Source organism: Rana temporaria, assembly GCF_905171775.1.
Source record: "Rana temporaria chromosome 1 unlocalized genomic scaffold, aRanTem1.1 chr1c, whole genome shotgun sequence".
NCBI classification, from domain to species: Eukaryota; Metazoa; Chordata; class Amphibia; order Anura; family Ranidae; genus Rana; species Rana temporaria.
The window spans coordinates 316,830-337,212 of record NW_024404401.1 but is presented as its reverse complement, the minus strand read 5'-3'; the positions used below and the strand labels follow the sequence as shown (position 1 = coordinate 337,212).

General features: G+C 55.6%; 1 protein-coding gene across 1 annotated transcript; it reads left to right on the top strand.

The window, feature by feature from the left end:
- Positions 1 to 628: 628 nt before the first annotated feature.
- Positions 629 to 19,869, top strand: LOC120921518 (kazal-type serine protease inhibitor domain-containing protein 1-like). Its single transcript, XM_040334004.1, has 4 exons — positions 629 to 1,082; positions 4,808 to 4,968; positions 7,570 to 7,717; positions 18,622 to 19,869. The coding sequence occupies exons 1-4, from the start codon at positions 629 to 631 to the stop codon at positions 18,723 to 18,725; spliced, it is 867 nt and encodes a 288-aa protein (XP_040189938.1). The 3' UTR covers positions 18,726 to 19,869.
- Positions 19,870 to 20,383: the final 514 nt, after the last annotated feature.

Sequence of the window (20,383 nt, the reverse complement as noted above, 5' to 3'; positions counted from 1 at the left end):
AGGGGTATCAGAGTAAAGGGGGCTGCATACAAATGCCCCCCTCCCCCCACACTTTTCACACATTTATTTGTATTATTTTCTTTCCACTTCACAATTATGTGACACTTTGTGGGGAATTTCAAGGGGTATGAATACTTTTTCCAGGCGCTGTATATAGAGGGGTATGAATACTTTTTCCAGGCTCTGTGTATAGAGGGGTATGAATACTTTTTCCAGGCCTCCTGTTTTGGAGGGGGCCACAGGTAATGAGGTCGGGGGAAGGTCCCAGCGGGGTGTGAATACTTTTTCCAGGCTCTGTCTATAGAGGGGTATGAATACTTTTTCCAGGCACTGTGTATAGAGGGGTATGAATACTTTTTCCAGGCTCTGTGTATAGAGGGGTGTGAATACTTTTTCCAGGCTCTGTGTATAGAGGGGTGTGAATACTTTTTCCTCCTCTGGTGGGAGGGGGTTGCAGGTGAGGAGGTCGGGGGAAGGGAGAGGGTCCCGGCGGGGGGGTGAATACTTTTTCCTCCTGTGATAGGAGGTCGGGGGAAGGGAGAGGGTCCCGGCGGGGGGTCCCGGCCATGTAGATATAAGAGAGAGGCCGGGGCTTTTCCTCCCATTGTGGTCTCCGCTCTCCTCCGAGATGTTCTGGATTCTGTTCCTCGGGTTCTCCTTCCTCTCCTTCCCTCCTCCGGCTCGGCTCAGGATTCTGCCCCTCAGAGGTTGGTCCAATGAGGTGGAGGCCGTCGCCCCCAGCTGCGTGGCGTGCCAGGAAGAGCGCTGTCCTCCGGCGCCCCAGCGTTGCCCGGCTGGCAGGGTGAAGGATCGCTGCGGCTGCTGCTGGGAATGCGCCAACGTGGAGGGGCAGATGTGTGACCTCCCCTGGATGAAGCGCCACTTCGGGACTTGCGGGGCGGAACTGAGGTGCCAAGTGAGAGACGGGCAAAGCGAGGAACCCCACTGCGTCTGCCCCACCCAGGAGAGCGTGTGCGGCACCGACCGCCGGACCTACAAGAACATCTGCCGCCTGCAGGAGGCCGCCAGGACCAGGCTGAGGACGGAGCTGAGGGTCAAACACACCGGACCCTGCAAGGAAGGTGAGTCCCCCTATGGGAGGTGCCACAGGGGGTGGGGGCTTTGCCCACGGGAGGGTTGGAAGGCCGACCACGGATCTGGGATTGGTGGGTTGGTGACGCAGCAGAGATTGAGGGACAATGCAATGTGGACTGTGATCAGCCGTGGTCAACCCCGGGCAATACAGAGGACAAGTTCCGTGTCACCCCGGGGAGGAGCCAACTGAGAGTGGCGGCACCATAGAGCTCAAGGCTGACCCATAGAACCCGAGACTGACCCATAGAACCCGAGACTGACCCATAGAACCCGAGACTGACCCATAGAACCTGAGACTGACCCATAGAACCCGAGACTGACCCATAGAACCTGAGACTGACCCATAGAACCCGAGACTGACCCATAGAACCCGAGACTGACCCATAGAACCTGAGACTGACCCATAGAACCCGAGACTGACCCATAGAACCTGAGACTGACCCATAGAACCCGAGACTGACCCATAGAACCTGAGACTGACCCATAGAACCCGAGACTGACCCAGGGGAGTGTTTGGGGACCCGGGTCCTGCCCCAGGGGAGTGTTTGGGGGCTCGGGTACTGTCCCAGGGGAGTGTTTGGGGACCCGGGTCCTGCCCCAGGGGAGTGTTTGGGGACCCGGGTCCTGCCTCAGGGGAGTGTTTGGGGACCCGGGTCCTGCCCCAGGGGGAGTGTTTGGGGACCTGGGTCCTGCCCCAGGGGAGCGTTTGGGGACCCGGGTCCTGCCCCAGGGGAGTGTTTGGGGACCCGGGTCCTGCCCCAGGGGAGTGTTTGGGGACCCGGCTCCTGTCCCAGGGGAGTGTTTGGGGACCGGGTCCTGCCCCAGGGGAGTGTTTGGGGACCCGGGTCCTGCCTCAGGGGAGTGTTTGGGGACCCGGGTCCTGCCCCAGGGGGAGTGTTTGGGGACCTGGGTCCTGCCCCAGGGGAGCGTTTGGGGACCCGGGTCCTGCCCCAGGGGAGTGTTTGGGGACCTGGGTCCTGCCCCAGGGGGAGTGTTTGGGGACCCGGGTCCTGCCCCAGGGGGAGTGTTTGTGGACCCGGGTCCTGCCCCAGGGGAGTGTTTGGGGACCCGGGTCCTGCCCCAGGGGAGTGTTTGGGGACCCGGCTCCTGTCCCAGGGGAGTGTTTGGGGACCGGGTCCTGCCCCAGGGGAGTGTTTGGGGACCCGGTCCTGCCCCAGGGGACATGTATCAATGCAAAAAAAGTTTTAAAAACGGCCGTTTTTTCAGGAGCAGTGATTTTAATAATGCTAAAAGTGAAACAATAAAAGTGTAATATTACTTTAAATATCGTACCTGGGGGGGGGGTGTAAAGTCAGCATGTGAAATATCGCATGTTTCCCGTACATAGAACTGTCCCTGCACAGATTCATTCATAAAAAAAAAAAAAAAATGACGTGGGGGTCCCCCCAAATATCCATTCCCTTCAGGTCTGGTGTGGATTTTAAGGGGAACTCCACCCCAAATTTAAAAAAAAAATGGCATGGAGTTCCCCCAAAAATCCACACCAGACCCTTATCCGAGCACGTTGACCTGGACGGCCGCAGAAAAGAGGGGGGGACAGAGTGCGGTCCCCCCTCTCCTGAACCGTACCAGGCCACATGCCCTCAACATGGGGAGGATGTCCCCATGTTGATGGGGACAAGGGCCTCATCCCCACAACCCTTGCCTGGTGGTTGTGGGGGTCTGCGGGCGGGGGGCTTATCAGAATCTGGAAGACCCCTTTAACAAAGAGGACCCCCAGATCCTGGCCCCCCCATGTGAATTGGTAATGGGGTACACTGTACCTCTACCATTTCACAAAGGAAGTGTAAATAGTTAAAAAAAAACACACACAGACACCGTAGAAAAAAATCCTTTATTAATAAAAAAAAAATCCAGCGATGTGAATCCACTCTCGGCCCGGCCCCCCCCGCTCCAACGTTGTCTGTATCCAGCGACGGATGATCTCTCCAGCGACGGATGATCTCTCCAGCGACGGGTGATCAGCGGTCCGGTCCAGCGATGAGAAGATCCCATCCGTCCAGAGCGCAACAGGCGAGCTCCTCTCTCCGCTGGACACAGCCCAGCGGAATGACGCGCTGGAGCTGTGACATTACTTATATAGGGGAAGCGCCGGCCACCCGTCACGTGACCCCGCCCCCTCTGACGCACCCTCGTACGTCACTGGGAAAGACCGGGTTAACGTGCTCGGATAAGGGTCTGGTGTGGATATATGGGGGGAACCCCACGTAATTTTTTTTAAAAATTGACGCCGGGGGTTCCCCTTAATATCCATATCAGACCTGAAGGGCCTGGTAATTGAATTTGGGGGGACCCCCAGGCTTTTTTTAAAATTTTTTTATGAATGAATTCTCTCTGAATTGCTGGGAACCGACAATTCATTAGAGCCGCAAGTCCGGTTTTAAATGCCTTTTTCCTTTCAGAAATGACACTTTGTGCAGGGACAGTTCTATGTACGGGAAACAAGCGCTTTTTCACATGCTGACTTTACACCCCCCTCTAGGTACGAAATTTAAAGGAATATTTCACTTTTATTGTTTCACTTTTAGCATTATTAAATTCACTGCTCCCGAAAAAACGGCCGTTTTTAAAACTTTTTTTTTAATTGATACATGTTTCCTGGGGCAGGACCCGGGTTCCCAAACACTCCCCTGGGGCAGGACCCGGGTCCCCAAACACTCCCCTGGGGCAGGACCCGGGTCCCCAAACACTCCCCTGGGACAGGACCTGGGTCCCCAAACACTCCCCCTGGGACAGGACCCGGGTCCCCAAACACTCCCCCTGGGACAGGACCCAGGTCCCCAAACACTCCCCTGGGACAAGACCCGGGTCCCCAAACACTCCCCTGGGACAGGACTCGGGTCCCCAAACACTCCCCTGGGACAGGACCCGGGTCCCCAAACACTCCCCTGGGGCAGGACCCGGGTCCCCAAACACTCCCCCTGGGGCAGGACCCGGGTCCCCAAACACTCCCCTGGGACAGGACCCGGTCCCCAAACACTCCCCTGGGACAGGACCCGGGTCCCCAAACACTCCCCTGGGGCAGGACCCGGGTCCCCAAACACTCCCCCTGGGGCAGGACTCGGGTCCCCAAACACTCCCCTGGGACAGGACTCGGGTCCCCAAACACTCCCCTGGGACAGGACCCGGGTCCCCAAACACTCCCCTGGGACAGGACCCGGGTCCCCAAACACTCCCCTGGGGCAGGACCCGGGTCCCCAAACACTCCCCTGGGGCAGGACCCGGGTCCCCAAACACTCCCCCTGGGGCAGGACCCGGGTCCCCAAACACTCCCCTGGGGCAGGACCCGGGTCCCCAAACACTCCCCCTGGGGCAGGACCCGGGTCCCCAAACACTCCCCTGGGACAGGACCCGGGTTCCCAAACACTCCCCTGGGACAGGACCCGGGTCCCCAAACACTCCCCTGGGGCAGGACCCGGGTTCCCAAACACTCCCCTGGGACAGGACCCGGGTTCCCAAACACTTTTTAGGACAATAAATTGCATATTAGCCTTTAAAATTAACACTTTAGATTTCTCCCATAGACTTTAACAGGGTGTTCCGCGGCTTTTCGAATTTGCCGCGAACACCCCGAATTGTTCGTTGTTCGCCGAACAGGCAACTCGAAGCTCATCCCTAATGAGAACCATGTCTGAGGATAGAGGGGGAGGGGATGTGTTCTGCGTTCTCTAATCCTGTCTTCTCTCTCCAGCCCCCCGTCTCCTCAGCTCCCTGCGGGACACGGCCGCTGTCATTGGTCATACAGTGATTCTGGGCTGTGAGGTGTCGGCACAGCCAATGGCAGAGCTGGAATGGAGGAAGCATGGAATCGAGGGGCCCCTTCCTGGGGACAGCGGCCACATCATCGTCCAGGTACTAAAATCATCAAATGTCCAGGAACCCCCCCCCATATACACAAGAACCCCCCCATATACACAAGAACCCCCCTATATACACAAGAACCCCCCCATATACACAATAACCCCCCCCATATACACAGGAATCCCCCCATATACACAGGAATCCCCCCATATACACAGGAACCCCCCTATATACACAAGAACCCCCCCATATACACAGGAATCCCCCCATATACACAGGAATCCCCCATATACACAGAACACCCCCCCCCCATATACACAGGAACCCCCCATATACACAGGAATCCCCCCATATACACAAGAACCCCCCCATGTACACAGGAATCCCCCCCATATACACAGACCCCCCCATATACACAGGAATCCCCCCCATATACACAGACCCCCCCATATACACAAGAACCCCCCCCCATATACACAGGAATCCCCCCCATATACACAGGAATCCCCCCATATAAACAGACCCCCCAATATACACAGGAATCCCTCCATATACACAGGAATCCCCCCATATACACAGGAATCCCCCATATACACAGAACACCCCCCCCCATATACACAGGAACCCCCCATATACACAGGAACCCCCCTATATACACACAGAACACCCCCCATATACACAGGAACCCCCCATATACACAGGAATCCCCCCATATACACAGAACCCCCCCCATATACACAGAACCCCCCCCCATATACACAGGAATCCCCCCATATACACAGGAATCCCCCCATATACACAGGAATCCCCCATATACACAGGAATCCCCCCATATACACAGGAACCCCCCATATACACAGGAATTCCCCCATATACACAGGAATCCCCCCATATACACAGGAATTCCCCCATATACACATGAATCCCCCATATACACAGGAATCCCCCCATATACACAGGATTCCCCCCATATACACAGGAATCCCCCATATACACAGGAATCCCCCCATATACACAGGAATCCCCCCATATACACAGGAATCCCCCATATACACAGGAACCCCCCATATACACAGGAATCCCCTCATATACACAGGAATCCCCCCCTATATACACAGGAACCCCCCCATATACACAAGAACCCCCCCATATATACAGGAATCCCACCATATACACAGGAACCCCCCCATATACACAGGAATCCCACCCCCCATATACACAGGAACCCCCCTATATACACAGGAACCCCCCATATACACAGGAACCCCCCTATATACACAGAACACCCCCCATATACACAGGAACCCCCCCATATACACAGGAATCCCCCATATACACAGGAATCCCCCCATATACACAGGACCCCCCCCATATACACAGGAATCCCCCCATATACACAGGAATCCCCCCCCCATATACACAGGAATCCCCCCATATACACAGGAATCCCCCATATACACAGGAACCCCCCCCCATATACACAGGAATCCCCCCATATACACAGGAATCCCCCCATATACACAGGAATTACCCCATATACACATGAATCCCCCATATACACAGGAATCCCCCCATATACACAGGAATCCCCCCATATACACAGGATTCCCCCCATATACACAGGAATCCCCCATATACACAGGAATCCCCCCATATACACAGGAATCCCCCCCATATACACAGGAATCCCCCATATACACAGGAATCCCCCCATATACACAGGATTCCCCCCATATACACAGGAATCCCCCATATACACAGGAATCCCCCCATATACACAGGAATCCCCCCATATACACAGGAATCCCCCATATACACAGGAACCCCCCATATACACAGGAATCCCCTCATATACACAGGAATCCCCCCCTATATACACAGGAACCCCCCCATATACACAAGAACCCCCCCATATATACAGGAATCCCCCCATATACACAGGAACCCCCCCATATACACAGGAATCCCACCCCCCATATACACAGGAACCCCCCTATATACACAGGAACCCCCCATATACACAGGAACCCCCCTATATACACAGAACACCCCCCATATACACAGGAACCCCCCCATATACACAGGAATCCCCCATATACACAGGAATCCCCCCATATACACAGGAATCCCCCCATATACACAGGACCCCCCCATATACACAGGAATCCCCCCCCATATACACAGGAATCCCCTCCATATACACAGGAATCCCCCATATACACAGGAACCCCCCCCCCCCCATATACACAGGAATCCCCTCATATACACAGGAAACCCCCCATATACACAGGAATCCCCCCCATATACACAGGAATCCCCACCATATACACAGGAATCCCCCATATACACAGGAACCCCCCATATACACAGGAATCCCCCCCATATACACAGGAATCTCCCCATATACACAGGAACCCCCCATATACACAGGAATCCCCCCATATACACAGAACCCCCCCATATACACAAGAATCCCCCCATATACACAGGAATCCCCCCATATACACAGGACTCCCCCCATATACACAGAACCCCCCCATATACACAGAACCCCCCCATATACACAGGAATCCCCCATATACACAGGAATCCCAAATACCTGAAAAGGTGCCCCCATATACTCATCTGACCCCCCACCTTTTCTCTCCACAGACTCGGGGGGGTCCTCAGAGACATCATGTGACTGGCTGGCTGCAGATACACAACGTACGTCAGCGGGACGCCGGCTCATATACCTGTCACGGCCGAAACATGTATGGGGAGGTGACCACATCCGCCCGACTCACCCTCATCTCACCCGGTAAGAGGCCCCACCTCCTTCTCTATCACCCTATAGTGGGAGGGGCCAACTGAGATCAGCCTCCTGCCTGTATCACCCTGCAGTGGGAGGGGCCAACTGAGATCAGCCTCCTGCCTGTATCACCCTGCGGTGGGAGGGGCCAACTGAGATCAGCCTCCTGCCTGTATCACCCTGCAGTGGGAGGGGCCAACTGAGATCAGCCTCCTGCCTGTATCACCCTGCGGTGGGAGGGGCCAACTGAGATCAGCCTCCTGTCTGTATCACCCTGCAGTGGGAGGGGCCAACTGAGATCAGCCTCCTGCCTGTATCACCCTGCAGTGGGAGGGGCCAACTTAAAGCACCCTAGATCTGTATGATTTCTACTCTTCCTGCACCACCCCCCCCCCCATATTTCATCTCTTCTTCCCTCTCTGTATCCCCCCCTCTGTATGAACTCTTCTCTCTCTTCATCATGCCCCCTCCTGTTCTCCTTCTCCCCCCCTCTGTAAGATCCTTGCTCTTCCTCTGCCATGCCCCCTCCTGTTCTCCTTCCCCCCCCTCTGTAAGATCCTTGCTCTTCCTCTGCCACGCCCCCTCCTGTTCTCCTTCTCCCCCCTCTGTAAGATCCTTGCTCTTCCTCTGCCATGCCCCCTCCTGTTCTCCTTCTCCCCCCTCTCTGTAAGATCCTTGCTCTTCCTCTGCCATGCCCCCTCCTGTTCTCCTTCTCCCCCTCTGTAAGATCCTTGCTCTTCCTCTGCCATGCCCCCTCCTGTTCTCCTTCTCCCCCCTCTGTAAGATCCTTGCTCTTCCTCTGCCATGCCCCCTCCTGTTCTCCTTCTCCCCCCTCTGTAAGATCCTTGCTCTTCCTCTGCCATGCCCCCTCCTGTTCTCCTTCTCCCCCCTCTGTAAGATCCTTGCTCTTCCTCTGCCATGCCCCCTCCAGGTTCTCCTTCTCCCCCCCTCTGTAAGACCCTTGCTCTTCCTCTGCCATGCCCCCTCCTGTTCTCCTTCTCCCCCCCTCTGTAAGATCCTTGCTCTTCCTCTGCCATGCCCCCTCCAGGTTCTCCTTCTCCCCCCCTCTGTAAGACCCTTGCTCTTCCTCTGCCATGCCCCCTCCTGTTCTCCTTCTCCCCCTCTGTAAGATCCTTGCTCTTCCTCTGCCATGCCCCCTCCTGTTCTCCTTCTCCCCCCTCTGTAAGATCCTTGCTCTTCCTCTGCCATGCCCCCTCCTGTTCTCCTTCTCCCCCCTCTGTAAGATCCTTGCTCTTCCTCTGTCATGCCCCCTCCTGTTCTCCTTCTCCCCCCTCTGTAAGATCCTTGCTCTTCCTCTGCCATGCCCCCTCCAGGTTCTCCTTCTCCCCCCCTCTGTAAGATCCTTGCTCTTCCTCTGCCATGCCCCCTCCTGTTCTCCTTCTCCCCCTCTGTAAGATCCTTGCTCTTCCTCTGTCATGCCCCCTCCTGTTCTCCTTCTCCCCCCTCTGTAAGATCCTTGCTCTTCCTCTGCCATGTCCCCTCCTGTTCTCCTTCTCCCCCCTCTGTAAGATCCTTGCTCTTCCTCTGCCATGCCCCCTCCTGTTCTCCTTCTCCCCCCCTCTGTAAGATCCTTGCTCTTCCTCTGCCATGCCCCCTCCTGTTCTCCTTCTCCCCCTCTGTAAGATCCTTGCTCTTCCCCTGCCATGCCCCCTCCAGTTCTCCTTCTCCCCCCTCTGTAAGATCCTTGCTCTTCCCCTGCCATGCCCCCTCCTGTTCTCCTTCTCCCCCCCTCTGTAAGACCCTTGCTCTTCCTCTGCCATGCCCCCTCCTGTTCTCCTTCTCCCCCTCTGTAAGATCCTTGCTCTTCCTCTGCCATGCCCCCTCCTGTTCTCCTTCTCCCCCCTCTGTAAGATCCTTGCTCTTCCTCTGTCATGCCCCCTCCTGTTCTCCTTCTCCCCCCTCTGTAAGATCCTTGCTCTTCCTCTGCCATGCCCCCTCCAGGTTCTCCTTCTCCCCCCCTCTGTAAGATCCTTGCTCTTCCTCTGCCATGCCCCCTCCTGTTCTCCTTCTCCCCCCTCTGTAAGATCCTTGCTCTTCCTCTGCCATGCCCCCTCCTGTTCTCCTTCTCCCCCCCTCTGTAAGATCCTTGCTCTTCCTCTGCCACGCCCCCTCCTGTTCTCCTTCTCCCCCTCTGTAAGATCCTTGCTCTTCCTCTGCCATGCCCCCTCCTGTTCTCCTTCTCCCCCTCTGTAAGATCCTTGCTCTTCCTCTGCCATGCCCCCTCCTGTTCTCCTTCTCCCCCCTCTGTAAGATCCTTGCTCTTCCTCTGCCATGTCCCCTCCTGTTCTCCTTCTCCCCCCTCTGTAAGATCCTTGCTCTTCCTCTGCCATGCCCCCTCCTGTTCTCCTTCTCCCCCCCTCTGTAAGATCCTTGCTCTTCCTCTGCCATGCCCCCTCCTGTTCTCCTTCTCCCCCTCTGTAAGATCCTTGCTCTTCCTCTGCCATGCCCCCTCCTGTTCTCCTTCTCCCCCTCTGTAAGATCCTTGCTCTTCCTCTGCCATGCCACCTCCAGTTCTCCTTCTCCCCCCTCTCTGTAAGATCCTTGTTCTTCCTCTGCCATGCCCCCCCTGTTCTCCTTCTCCCCCCTCTGTAAGATCCTTGCTCTTCCTCTGCCATGCCCTCTCCAGTTCTCCTTCTCCCCCCCTCTGTAAGATCCTTGCTCTTCCTCTGCCATGCCCCCTCCTGTTCTCCTTCTCCCCCCCTCTGTAAGATCCTTGCTCTTCCTCTGCCATGCCCCCTCCAGTTCTCCTTCTCCCCCCTCTGTAAGATCCTTGCTCTTCCTCTGTCATGCCCCCTCCTGTTCTCCTTCTCCCCCCTCTCTGTAAGATCCTTGCTCTTCCTCTGCCATGCCCTCTCCTGTTCTCCTTCTCCCCCCCTGTAAGATCCTTGCTCTTCCTCTGCCATGCCCCCCCAGGTTCTCCTTCTCTCCCCCTCTGTAAGATCCTTGCTCTTCCTCTGCCATGCCCCCTCCTGTTCTCCTTCTCCCCCCTCTGTAAGACCCTTGCTCTTCCTCTGCCATGCCCCCTCCTGTTCTCCTTCTCCCCTCTGTAAGATCCTTGCTCTTCCTCTGTCATGCCCCCTCCAGGTTCTCCTTCTCCCCCCTCTGTAAGATCCTTGCTCTTCCTCTGCCATGCCCCCTCCTGTTCTCCTTCTCCCCCCTCTGTAAGACCCTTGCTCTTCCTCTGCCATGCCCCCTCCTGTTCTCCTTCTCCCCCCTCTGTAAGATCCTTGCTCTTCCTCTGCCATGCCCCCTCCTGTTCTCCTTCTCCCCCCTCTCTGTAAGATCCTTGCTCTTCCTCTGCCATGCCCTCTCCTGTTCTCCTTCTCCCCATCTGTAAGATCCTTGCTCTTCCTCTGCCATGCCCCCTCCTGTTCTCCTTCTCCCCCCTCTGTAAGATCCTTGCTCCTCCTCTGCCATGCCCTCTCCTGTTCTCCTTCTCCCCCCTCTGTAAGATCCTTGCTCTTCCTCTGCCATGCCCCCTCCTGTTCTCCTTCTCCCCCCTCTCTGTAAGATCCTTGCTCTTCCTCTGCCATGCCCTCTCCTGTTCTCCTTCTCCCCATCTGTAAGATCCTTGCTCTTCCTCTGCCATGCCCCCTCCTGTTCTCCTTCTCCCCCCTCTGTAAGATCCTTGCTCTTCCTCTGCCATGCCCCCTCCTGTTCTCCTTCTCCCCCTCTGTAAGATCCTTGCTCTTCCTCTGCCATGCCCCCTCCTGTTCTCCTTCTCCCCCCCTCTGTAAGATCCTTGCTCTTCCTCTGCCATGCCCCCTCCTGTTCTCCTTCTCCCCCTCTGTAAGATCCTTGCTCTTCCTCTGCCATGCCCCCTCCTGTTCTCCTTCTCCCCCCCTCTGTAAGATCCTTGCTCTTCCTCTGCCATGCCCCCTCCTGTTCTCCTTCTCCCCCCTCTGTAAGATCCTTGCTCTTCCTCTGCCATGCCCCCTCCTGTTCTCCTTCTCCCCCCTCTCTGTAAGATCCTTGCTCTTCCTCTGCCATGCCCTCTCCTGTTCTCCTTCTCCCCATCTGTAAGATCCTTGCTCTTCCTCTGCCATGCCCCCTCCTGTTCTCCTTCTCCCCCCTCTGTAAGATCCTTGCTCCTCCTCTGCCATGCCCTCTCCTGTTCTCCTTCTCCCCCCCTCTGTAAGATCCTTGCTCTTCCTCTGTCATGCCCCCTCCAGGTTCTCCTTCTCCCCCCTCTGTAAGATACTTTCTCTTCCTCTGCCATGCCCCCTCCAGGTTCTCCTTCTCCCCCCCTCTGTAAGATCCTTGCTCTTCCTCTGCCATGCCCCCTCCTGTTCTCCTTCTCCCCCTCTGTAAGATCCTTGCTCTTCCTCTGCCATGCCCCCTCCTGTTCTCCTTCTCCCCCCTCTGTAAGATCCTTGCTCTTCCTCTGCCATGCCCCCTCCTGTTCTCCTTCTCCCCCCTCTGTAAGATCCTTGCTCTTCCTCTGCCATGCCCCCTCCTGTTCTCCTTCTCCCCCTCTGTAAGATCCTTGCTCTTCCTCTGCCATGCCCCCTCCTGTTCTCCTTCTCCCCCTCTGTAAGATCCTTGCTCTTCCTCTGCCATGCCCCCTCCTGTTCTCCTTCTCCCCCCTCTGTAAGATCCTTGCTCTTCCTCTGCCATGCCCCCTCCTGTTCTCCTTCTCCCCCCTCTGTAAGATCCTTGTTCTTCCTCTGCCATGCCCCCTCCTGTTCTCCTTCTCCCCCCCTGTAAGATCCTTGCTCTTCCTCTGTCATGCCCCCTCCAGGTTCTCCTTCTCCCCCCTCTGTAAGATCCTTGCTCTTCCTCTGCCATGCCCCCTCCTGTTCTCCTTCTCCCCCTCTGTAAGATCCTTGCTCTTCCTCTGCCATGCCCCCTCCTGTTCTCCTTCTCCCCCTCTGTAAGATCCTTGCTCTTCCTCTGCCATGCCACCTCCAGTTCTCCTTCTCCCCCCTCTCTGTAAGATCCTTGCTCTTCCTCTGCCATGCCCCCCAGTTCTCCTTCTCCCCCCTCTGTAAGATCCTTGCTCTTCCTCTGCCATGCCCCCTCCTGTTCTCCTTCTCCCCCCTCTCTGTAAGATCCTTGCTCTTCCTCTGCCATGCCCTCTCCTGTTCTCCTTCTCCCCCCTCTGTAAGACCCTTGCTCTTCCTCTGCCATGCCCCCTCCTGTTCTCCTTCTCCCCTCTGTAAGATCCTTGCTCTTCCTCTGTCATGCCCCCTCCAGGTTCTCCTTCTCCCCCTCTGTAAGATCCTTGCTCTTCCTCTGCCATGCCCCCTCCTGTTCTCCTTCTCCCCCTCTGTAAGATCCTTGCTCTTCCTCTGTCATGCCCCCTCCTGTTCTCCTTCTCCCCCCCTCTGTAAGATCCTTGCTCTTCCTCTGCCATGCCCCCTCCAGTTCTCCTTCTCCCCCCTCTGTAAGATCCTTGCTCTTCCTCTGCCATGCCCCCTCCTGTTCTCCTTCTCCCCCCTCTGTAAGATCCTTGCTCTTCCTCTGCCATGCCCCCTCCTGTTCTCCTTCTCCCCCCTCTGTAAGATCCTTGCTCTTCCTCTGCCATGCCCCCTCCTGTTCTCCTTCTCCCCCCCTCTGTAAGATACTTTCTCTTCCTCTGCCATGCCCCCTCCAGGTTCTCCTTCTCCCCCCCTCTGTAAGATCCTTGCTCTTCCTCTGCCATGCCCCCTCCTGTTCTCCTTCCCCCCCCTCTGTAAGATCCTTGCTCTTCCTCTGCCATGCCCCCTCCTGTTCTCCTTCTCCCCCTCTGTAAGATCCTTGCTCTTCCTCTGCCATGCCCCCTCCTGTTCTCCTTCTCCCCCCTCTGTAAGATCCTTGCTCTTCCTCTGCCATGCCCCCTCCTGTTCTCCTTCTCCCCCCTCTGTAAGATCCTTGCTCTTCCTCTGCCATGCCCCCTCCTGTTCTCCTTCTCCCCCCTCTGTAAGATCCTTGCTCTTCCTCTGCCATGCCCCCTCCTGTTCTCCTTCTCCCCATCTGTAAGATCCTTGCTCTTCCTCTGCCATGCCCCCTCCTGTTCTCCTTCTCCCCCCCTCTGTAAGATCCTTGCTCTTCCTCTGCCATGCCCCCTCCTGTTCTCCTTCTCCCCCCCTCTGTAAGATCCTTGCTCTTCCTCTTCCATGCCCCCTCCTGTTCTCCTTCTCCCCCCCTCTGTAAGATCCTTGCTCTTCCTCTGCCATGCCCCCTCCTGTTCTCCTTCTCCCCCCCTGTAAGATCCTTGCTCTTCCTCTGCCATGCCCCCTCCTGTTCTCCTTCTCCCCCTCTGTAAGATCCTTGCTCTTCCTCTGCCATGCCCCTTCCTGTTCTCCTTCTCCCCCCTCTGTAAGATCCTTGCTCTTCCTCTGTCATGCCCCCTCCTGTTCTCCTTCTCCCCCCCTCTGTAAGATCCTTGCTCTTCCTCTGCCATGCCCCCTCCTGTTCTCCTTCTCCCCCCCCCTCTGTAAGATCCTTGCTCTTCCTCTGCCATGCCCCCTCCTGTTCTCCTTCTCCCCCCCTCTGTAAGACCCTTGCTCTTCCTCTGCCATGCCCCCTCCTGTTCTCCTTCTCCCCCCTCTGTAAGATCCTTGCTCTTCCTCTGCCATGCCCCCTCCTGTTCTCCTTCTCCCCCCCCCTCTGTAAGATCCTTGCTCTTCCTCTGCCATGCCCCCTCCTGTTCTCCTTCTCCCCCCCCCTCTGTAAGATCCTTGCTCTTCCTCTGCCATTCCCCTCCTGTTCTCCTTCTCCCCCCCCCCCCTCTGTAAGATCCTTGCTCTTCCTTTGTCATGCCCCCTCCTGTTCTCCTTCTCCCCTCTCTGTAAGATCCTTGCTCTTCCTCTGCCATGCCCCCTCCAGTTCTCCTTCTCCCCCCTCTGTAAGATCCTTGCTCTTCCTCTGCCGTGCCCCCTCCTGTTCTCCTTCTCCCCCCTCTGTAAGATCCTTGCTCTTCCTCTGCCATGCCCCCTCCTGTTCTCCTTCTCCCCCCCTCTGTAAGATCCTTGCTCTTCCTCTGCCATGCCCCCTCCTGTTCTCCTTCTCCCCCTCTGTAAGATCCTTGCTCTTCCTCTGTCATGCCCCCTCCTGTTCTCCTTCTCCCCTCTCTGTAAGATCCTTGCTCTTCCTCTGCCATGCCCCCTCCTGTTCTCCTTCTCCCGCCTCTGTAAGATCCTTGCTCTTCCTCTGCCATGCCCCCTCCTGTTCTCCTTCTCCCCCCCTCTGTAAGATCCTTGCTCTTCCTCTGCCATGCCCCCCCCAGGTTCTCCTTCTCCCCCTCTGTAAGATCCTTGCTCTTCCTCTGCCATGCCCCCTCCTGTTCTCCTTCTCCCCCCCTCTGTAAGATCCTTGCTCTTCCTCTGCCATGCCCCCTCCCGTTCTCCTTCTCCCCCCTCTGTAAGATCCTTGCTCTTCCTCTGCCATGCCCCCTCCTGTTCTCCTTCTCCCCCCTCTGTAAGATCCTTGCTCTTCCTCTGCCATGCCCCCTCCAGTTCTCCTTCTCCCCCCCTCTGTAAGATCCTTGCTCTTCCTCTGCCATGCCCCCTCCAGTTCTCCTTCTCCCCCCCTCTGTAAGATCCTTGCTCTTCCTCTGCCATGCCCCCTCCTGTTCTCCTTCTCCCCCCCTCTGTAAGATCCTTGCTCTTCCTCTGCCATGCCCCCTCCTGTTCTCCTTCTCCCCCCTCTGTAAGATCCTTGCTCTTCCTCTGCCATGCCCCCTCCTGTTCTCCTTCTCCCCCCTCTCTGTAAGATCCTTGCTCTTCCTCTGCCATGCCCTCTCCTGTTCTCCTTCTCCCCCCTCTGTAAGATCCTTGCTCTTCCTCTGCCATGCCCCCCCCCAGGTTCTCCTTCTCCCCCCCTCTGTAAGATCATTGCTCCTCCTCTGCCATGCCCCCTCCTGTTCTCCTTCTCCCCCCTCTGTAAGATCCTTGCTCTTCCTCTGCCATGCCCCCTCCTGTTCTCCTTCTCCCCCTCTGTAAGATCCTTGCTCTTCCTCTGCCATGCCCCCTCCTGTTCTCCTTCTCCCCCTCTGTAAGATCCTTGCTCTTCCTCTGCCATGCCCCCTCCTGTTCTCCTTCTCCCCCCTCTGTAAGATCCTTGCTCCTCCTCTGCCATGCCCCCTCCTGTTCTCCTTCTCCCCCCTCTGTAAGATCCTTGCTCTTCCTCTGCCATGCCCCCCCAGGTTCTCCTTCTCCCCCCCTCTGTAAGATCCTTGCTCTTCCTCTGCCATGCCCCCCCAGGTTCTCCTTCTCCCCCCTCTGTAAGATCCTTGCTCTTCCTCTGCCATGCCCCCTCCTGTTCTCCTTCTCCCCCCTCTGTAAGATCCTTGCTCTTCCTCTGCCATGCCCCCTCCAGGTTCTCCTTCTCCCCCCTCTGTAAGATCCTTGCTCTTCCTCTGCCATGCCCCCTCCAGTTCTCCTTCTCCCCCCCTCTGTAAGATCCTTGCTCTTCCTCTGCCATGCCCCCTCCTGTTCTCCTTCTCCCCCCTCTGTAAGATCCTTGCTCTTCCTCTGCCATGCCCCCTCCTGTTCTCCTTCTCCCCCCTCTGTAAGATCCTTGCTCTTCCTCTGTCATGCCCCCTCCAGGTTCTCCTTCTCCCCCCTCTGTAAGATCCTTGCTCTTCCTCTGTCATGCCCCCTCCAGGTTCTCCTTCTCCCCCCTCTGTAAGATCCTTGCTCTTCCTCTGCCATGCCCCCTTCAGGTTCTCCTTCTCCCCCCTCTGTAAGATCCTTGCTCTTCCTCTGCCATGCCCCCTCCTGTTCTCCTTCTCCCCCTCTGTAAGATCCTTGCTCTTCCTCTGCCATGCCCCCTCCTGTTCTCCTTCTCCCCCCTCTGTAAGATCCTTGCTCTTCCTCTGCCATGCCCCCTCCTGTTCTCCTTCTCCCCCCCTCTGTAAGATCCTTGCTCTTCCTCTGCCATGCCCTCTCCTGTTCTCCTTCTCCCCCCCTGTAAGATCCTTGCTCTTCCTCTGCCATGCCCCCCCAGGTTCTCCTTCTCCCCCCCTCTGTAAGATCCTTGCTCTTCCTCTGCCATGCCCCCTCCTGTTCTCCTTCTCCCCCCTCTGTAAGATCCTTGCTCTTCCTCTGCCATGCCCCCTCCTGTTCTCCTTCTCCCCCCCTCTGTAAGATCCTTGCTCTTCCTCTGCCATGCCCTCTCCTGTTCTCCTTCTCCCCCCCTCTGTAAGATCCTTGCTCTTCCTCTGCCATGCCCCCTCCAGGTTCTCCTTCTCCCCCCCCTCTGTAAGATCCTTGCTCTTCCTCTGCCATGCCCCCTCCTGTTCTCCTTCTCCCCCCTCTCTGTAAGATCCTTGCTCTTCCTCTGCCATGCCCCTCCTGTTCTCCTTCTCCCCCCTCTGTAAGATCCTTGCTCTTCCTCTGCCATGCCCCCTCCTGTTCTCCTTCTCCCCCCCTGTAAGATCCTTGCTCTTCCTCTGCCATGCCCCCTCCTGTTCTCCTTCTCCCCCCTCTGTAAGATCCTTGCTCTTCCTCTGCCATGCCCCCTCCAGTTCTCCTTCTCCCCCCTCTGTAAGATCCTTGCTCTTCCTCTGCCATGCCCCCTCCTGTTCTCCTTCTCCCCCCCTGTAAGATCCTTGCTCTTCCTCTGCCATGCCCCCTCCTGTTCTCCTTCTCCCCCTCTGTAAGATCCTTGCTCTTCCTCTGCCATGCCCCCTCCTGTTCTCCTTCCCCCCCCTCTGTAAGATCATTGCTCTTCCTCTGCCATGCCCCCTCCTGTTCTCCTTCTCCCCCCTCTGTAAGATCCTTGCTCTTCCTCTGCCATGCCCCCTCCTGTTCTCCTTCTCCCCCCTCTGTAAGATCCTTGCTCTTCCTCTGCCATGCCCCCTCCAAGTTCTCCTTCTCCCCCCTCTGTAAGATCCTTGCTCTTCCTCTGCCATGCCCCCTCCTGTTCTCCTTCTCCCCCTCTGTAAGATCCTTGCTCTTCCTCTGCCATGCCCCCTCCTGTTCTCCTTCCCCCCCCTCTGTAAGATCCTTGCTCTTCCTCTGCCATGCCCCCTCCTGTTCTCCTTCTCCCCTCTCTGTAAGATCCTTGCTCTTCCTCTGCCATGCCCCCTCCTGTTCTCCTTCTCCCCCCTCTGTAAGATCCTTGCTCTTCCTCTGCCATGTCCCCCCCAGGTTCTCCTTCTCCCCCCTCTGTAAGATCCTTGCTCTTCCTCTGCCATGCCCCCCCCAGGTTCTCCTTCTCCCCCCTCTGTAAGATCCTTGCTCTTCCTCTGCCATGCCCCCTCCTGTTCTCCTTCTCCCCCCTCTGTAAGATCCTTGCTCTTCCTCTGTCATGCCCCCTCCAGGTTCTCCTTCTCCCCCCTCTGTAAGATCCTTGCTCTTCCTCTGCCATGCCCCCTCCAGTTCTCCTTCTCCCCCCCTCTGTAAGATCCTTGCTCTTCCTCTGCCATGCCCCCTCCTGTTCTCCTTCTCCCCCCTCTGTAAGATCCTTGCTCTTCCTCTGCCATGCCCCCTCCTGTTCTCCTTCTCCCCCCTCTGTAAGATCCTTGCTCTTCCTCTGCCATGCCCCCTCCTGTTCTCCTTCTCCCCTCTCTGTAAGATCCTTGCTCTTCCTCTGCCATGCCCCCTCCTGTTCTCCTTCTCCCCCCCTCTGTAAGATCCTTGCTCTTCCTCTGCCATGCCCCCTCCTGTTCTCCTTCTCCCCCCTCTGTAAGATCCTTGCTCTTCCTCTGCCATGCCCCCCCCTGTTCTCCTTCTCCCCCCTCTGTAAGATCCTTGCTCTTCCTCTGCCATGCCCCCTCCAGTTCTCCTTCTCCCCCCCTCTGTAAGATCCTTGCTCTTCCTCTGCCATGCCCCCTCCTGTTCTCCTTCTCCCCCCTCTGTAAGATCCTTGCTCTTCCTCTGCCATGCCCCCTCCAGTTCTTCTTCTCCCCCCGTCTGTAATATCTCCCCCCCCTGACTCACCTTCTCTTCCATATTATTCTCCAGACTCTCCGCTGGCCCCTGAGGTCTCCCGTCACCTTGTTGGCGTCTTTGATGTGACAGATGATGAAGATGACTTGGGAGAAGGCCCATCGGGGTCCCATGAGTGAGGTTCCGTGACACCCGAAGAACTTTCATCCTGACGTTTTGTTGGCCTGTTTTTTGGAAGTCTTAGGTGGTCCTCTGGCCTTCGAGGAGATGCAGAAATCCGGCAGAGCAGAACCACCAAGAATGAACCCGTTGTGTTCTGTGACAATAGATCTGACTGTTGGACAGTCCTGGTGACAATTCTGCAATCCTCAGCCATCTGTACATCAGAACAGCGTGCATTGCTGGGAACCCGAAAATGGTCCTCAGTAGAACCCAAAGTAGACCGGGGACCACCCGTCGTCTTCTGCACCTCCAGTTCTATTTAATGTTATGGTCACTGTGTGACATTCAAATGTGCGGACCTTGTCAGACCTACGTTACTGGTTCTGTGCCTGCCCCGACCACGTCCTTATCCCCCTCTAGAAGAATTGTATCCAATGTATCAGACTGGAATCCCATGTGATCCTTTCCTGATCAAGCGCGGTGTCTTCCTGTGTCCGTCCAGCAAGTCATTTATGTGTAAAAGTAAAGGATCTCTCTTCAAATGATCAGCTACAAGGATGAGTTGTGGAAATCCTCATTGATGGACTTTGTGGACTTTGCTAGTGTTCGGTGAGATGCTTTATACATTGTTGGAGTCTTTCTATGGTGTATATCAGGTCCAGGCGATCACATTTGTGTTGCTATTTGTAATTGATTTTGTAAATAAGAATTTAATGAAGAGGCGATCCGGCATTGTGAATAAATAACTCGACTGAACTTGCTGTCCCTTAGAATTGTAAATATAATTTACTATAGAAGAGATTGTATGTTGGGGGTTGATGCGACGCCCATTGCTGTCCCTTAAATCTGTAAATATAATTTACTATAGAAAAGATTGTATGTTGGGCGTTGCTGCGAAGCCCATTGCTGTCCCTTAAATTTGTAAATTTTGTTTACTATAGAAGAGATTGTATGTTGGGGTGGCTGCGAAGCCCATTGCTGTCCCTTAAATCTGTATATTTCATTTACTATAATATACATTGTGTGTTGGGGTCACTGCAGAGCCCGTTGATGTTCCTTAAATCTGTAAATTCAGTTTATAATAGAAGAGATTGTGTGTTGGGGTCACTGCAGAGCCCGTTGATGTTCCTTAAAATTGTAAATAAAATTTACTATATAATATATTTTGTGTTGGGGTCACTGTGGAGCCCATTGCGGTCCCTCAAATCTTTAAATTAGGTTTACTATAAAAGAGATTGCATGTTACATAGTTACATAGTTAGTCAGGTTGGAAAAAGACACAAGTCTATCCAGTTCAACCACAAAAAATAAAAAAACAAAATAAAAAACACAGTACAATCCCATACACCCAACTCCATACCCACAGTTGATCCAGAGGAAGGCAAAAAACCCCAGCAGAGCATGAGATCCAATTTGCTACAGCAGGGGAAAAAATTCCTTCCTGATCCCCCGAGAGGCAATCGGATTTACCCCGGATTAACTTTACCTACAAATCTTAGTACTCAGTTATATTCTGTACATTTCTATTCTTTATAGACCCCATCGTTATCCTTTAAATATTTAATTGGTGTCCCCTCTGTGTGTTTCATTGATCTGTCTATCCTCTCTCTCCTGTATCACATTGATCAGTGTTCCATCTGTCTTCTGTGTGTCACCTTCATCAGTGTCCCCCTGT

Excerpts from the sequence above, each read along its gene's own strand:
- LOC120921518 (XM_040334004.1), top strand. The coding sequence starts at position 629 with ATGTTCTGGATTCTGTTCCTCGGGTTCTCCTTCCTCTCCTTCCCTCCT. Across the intron at positions 4,969-7,569 it reads GCGGCCACATCATCGTCCAG|ACTCGGGGGGGTCCTCAGAG; the intron begins GTACTAAAATCA and ends TTCTCTCCACAG. Across the intron at positions 7,718-18,621 it reads ACTCACCCTCATCTCACCCG|ACTCTCCGCTGGCCCCTGAG; the intron begins GTAAGAGGCCCC and ends ATTATTCTCCAG.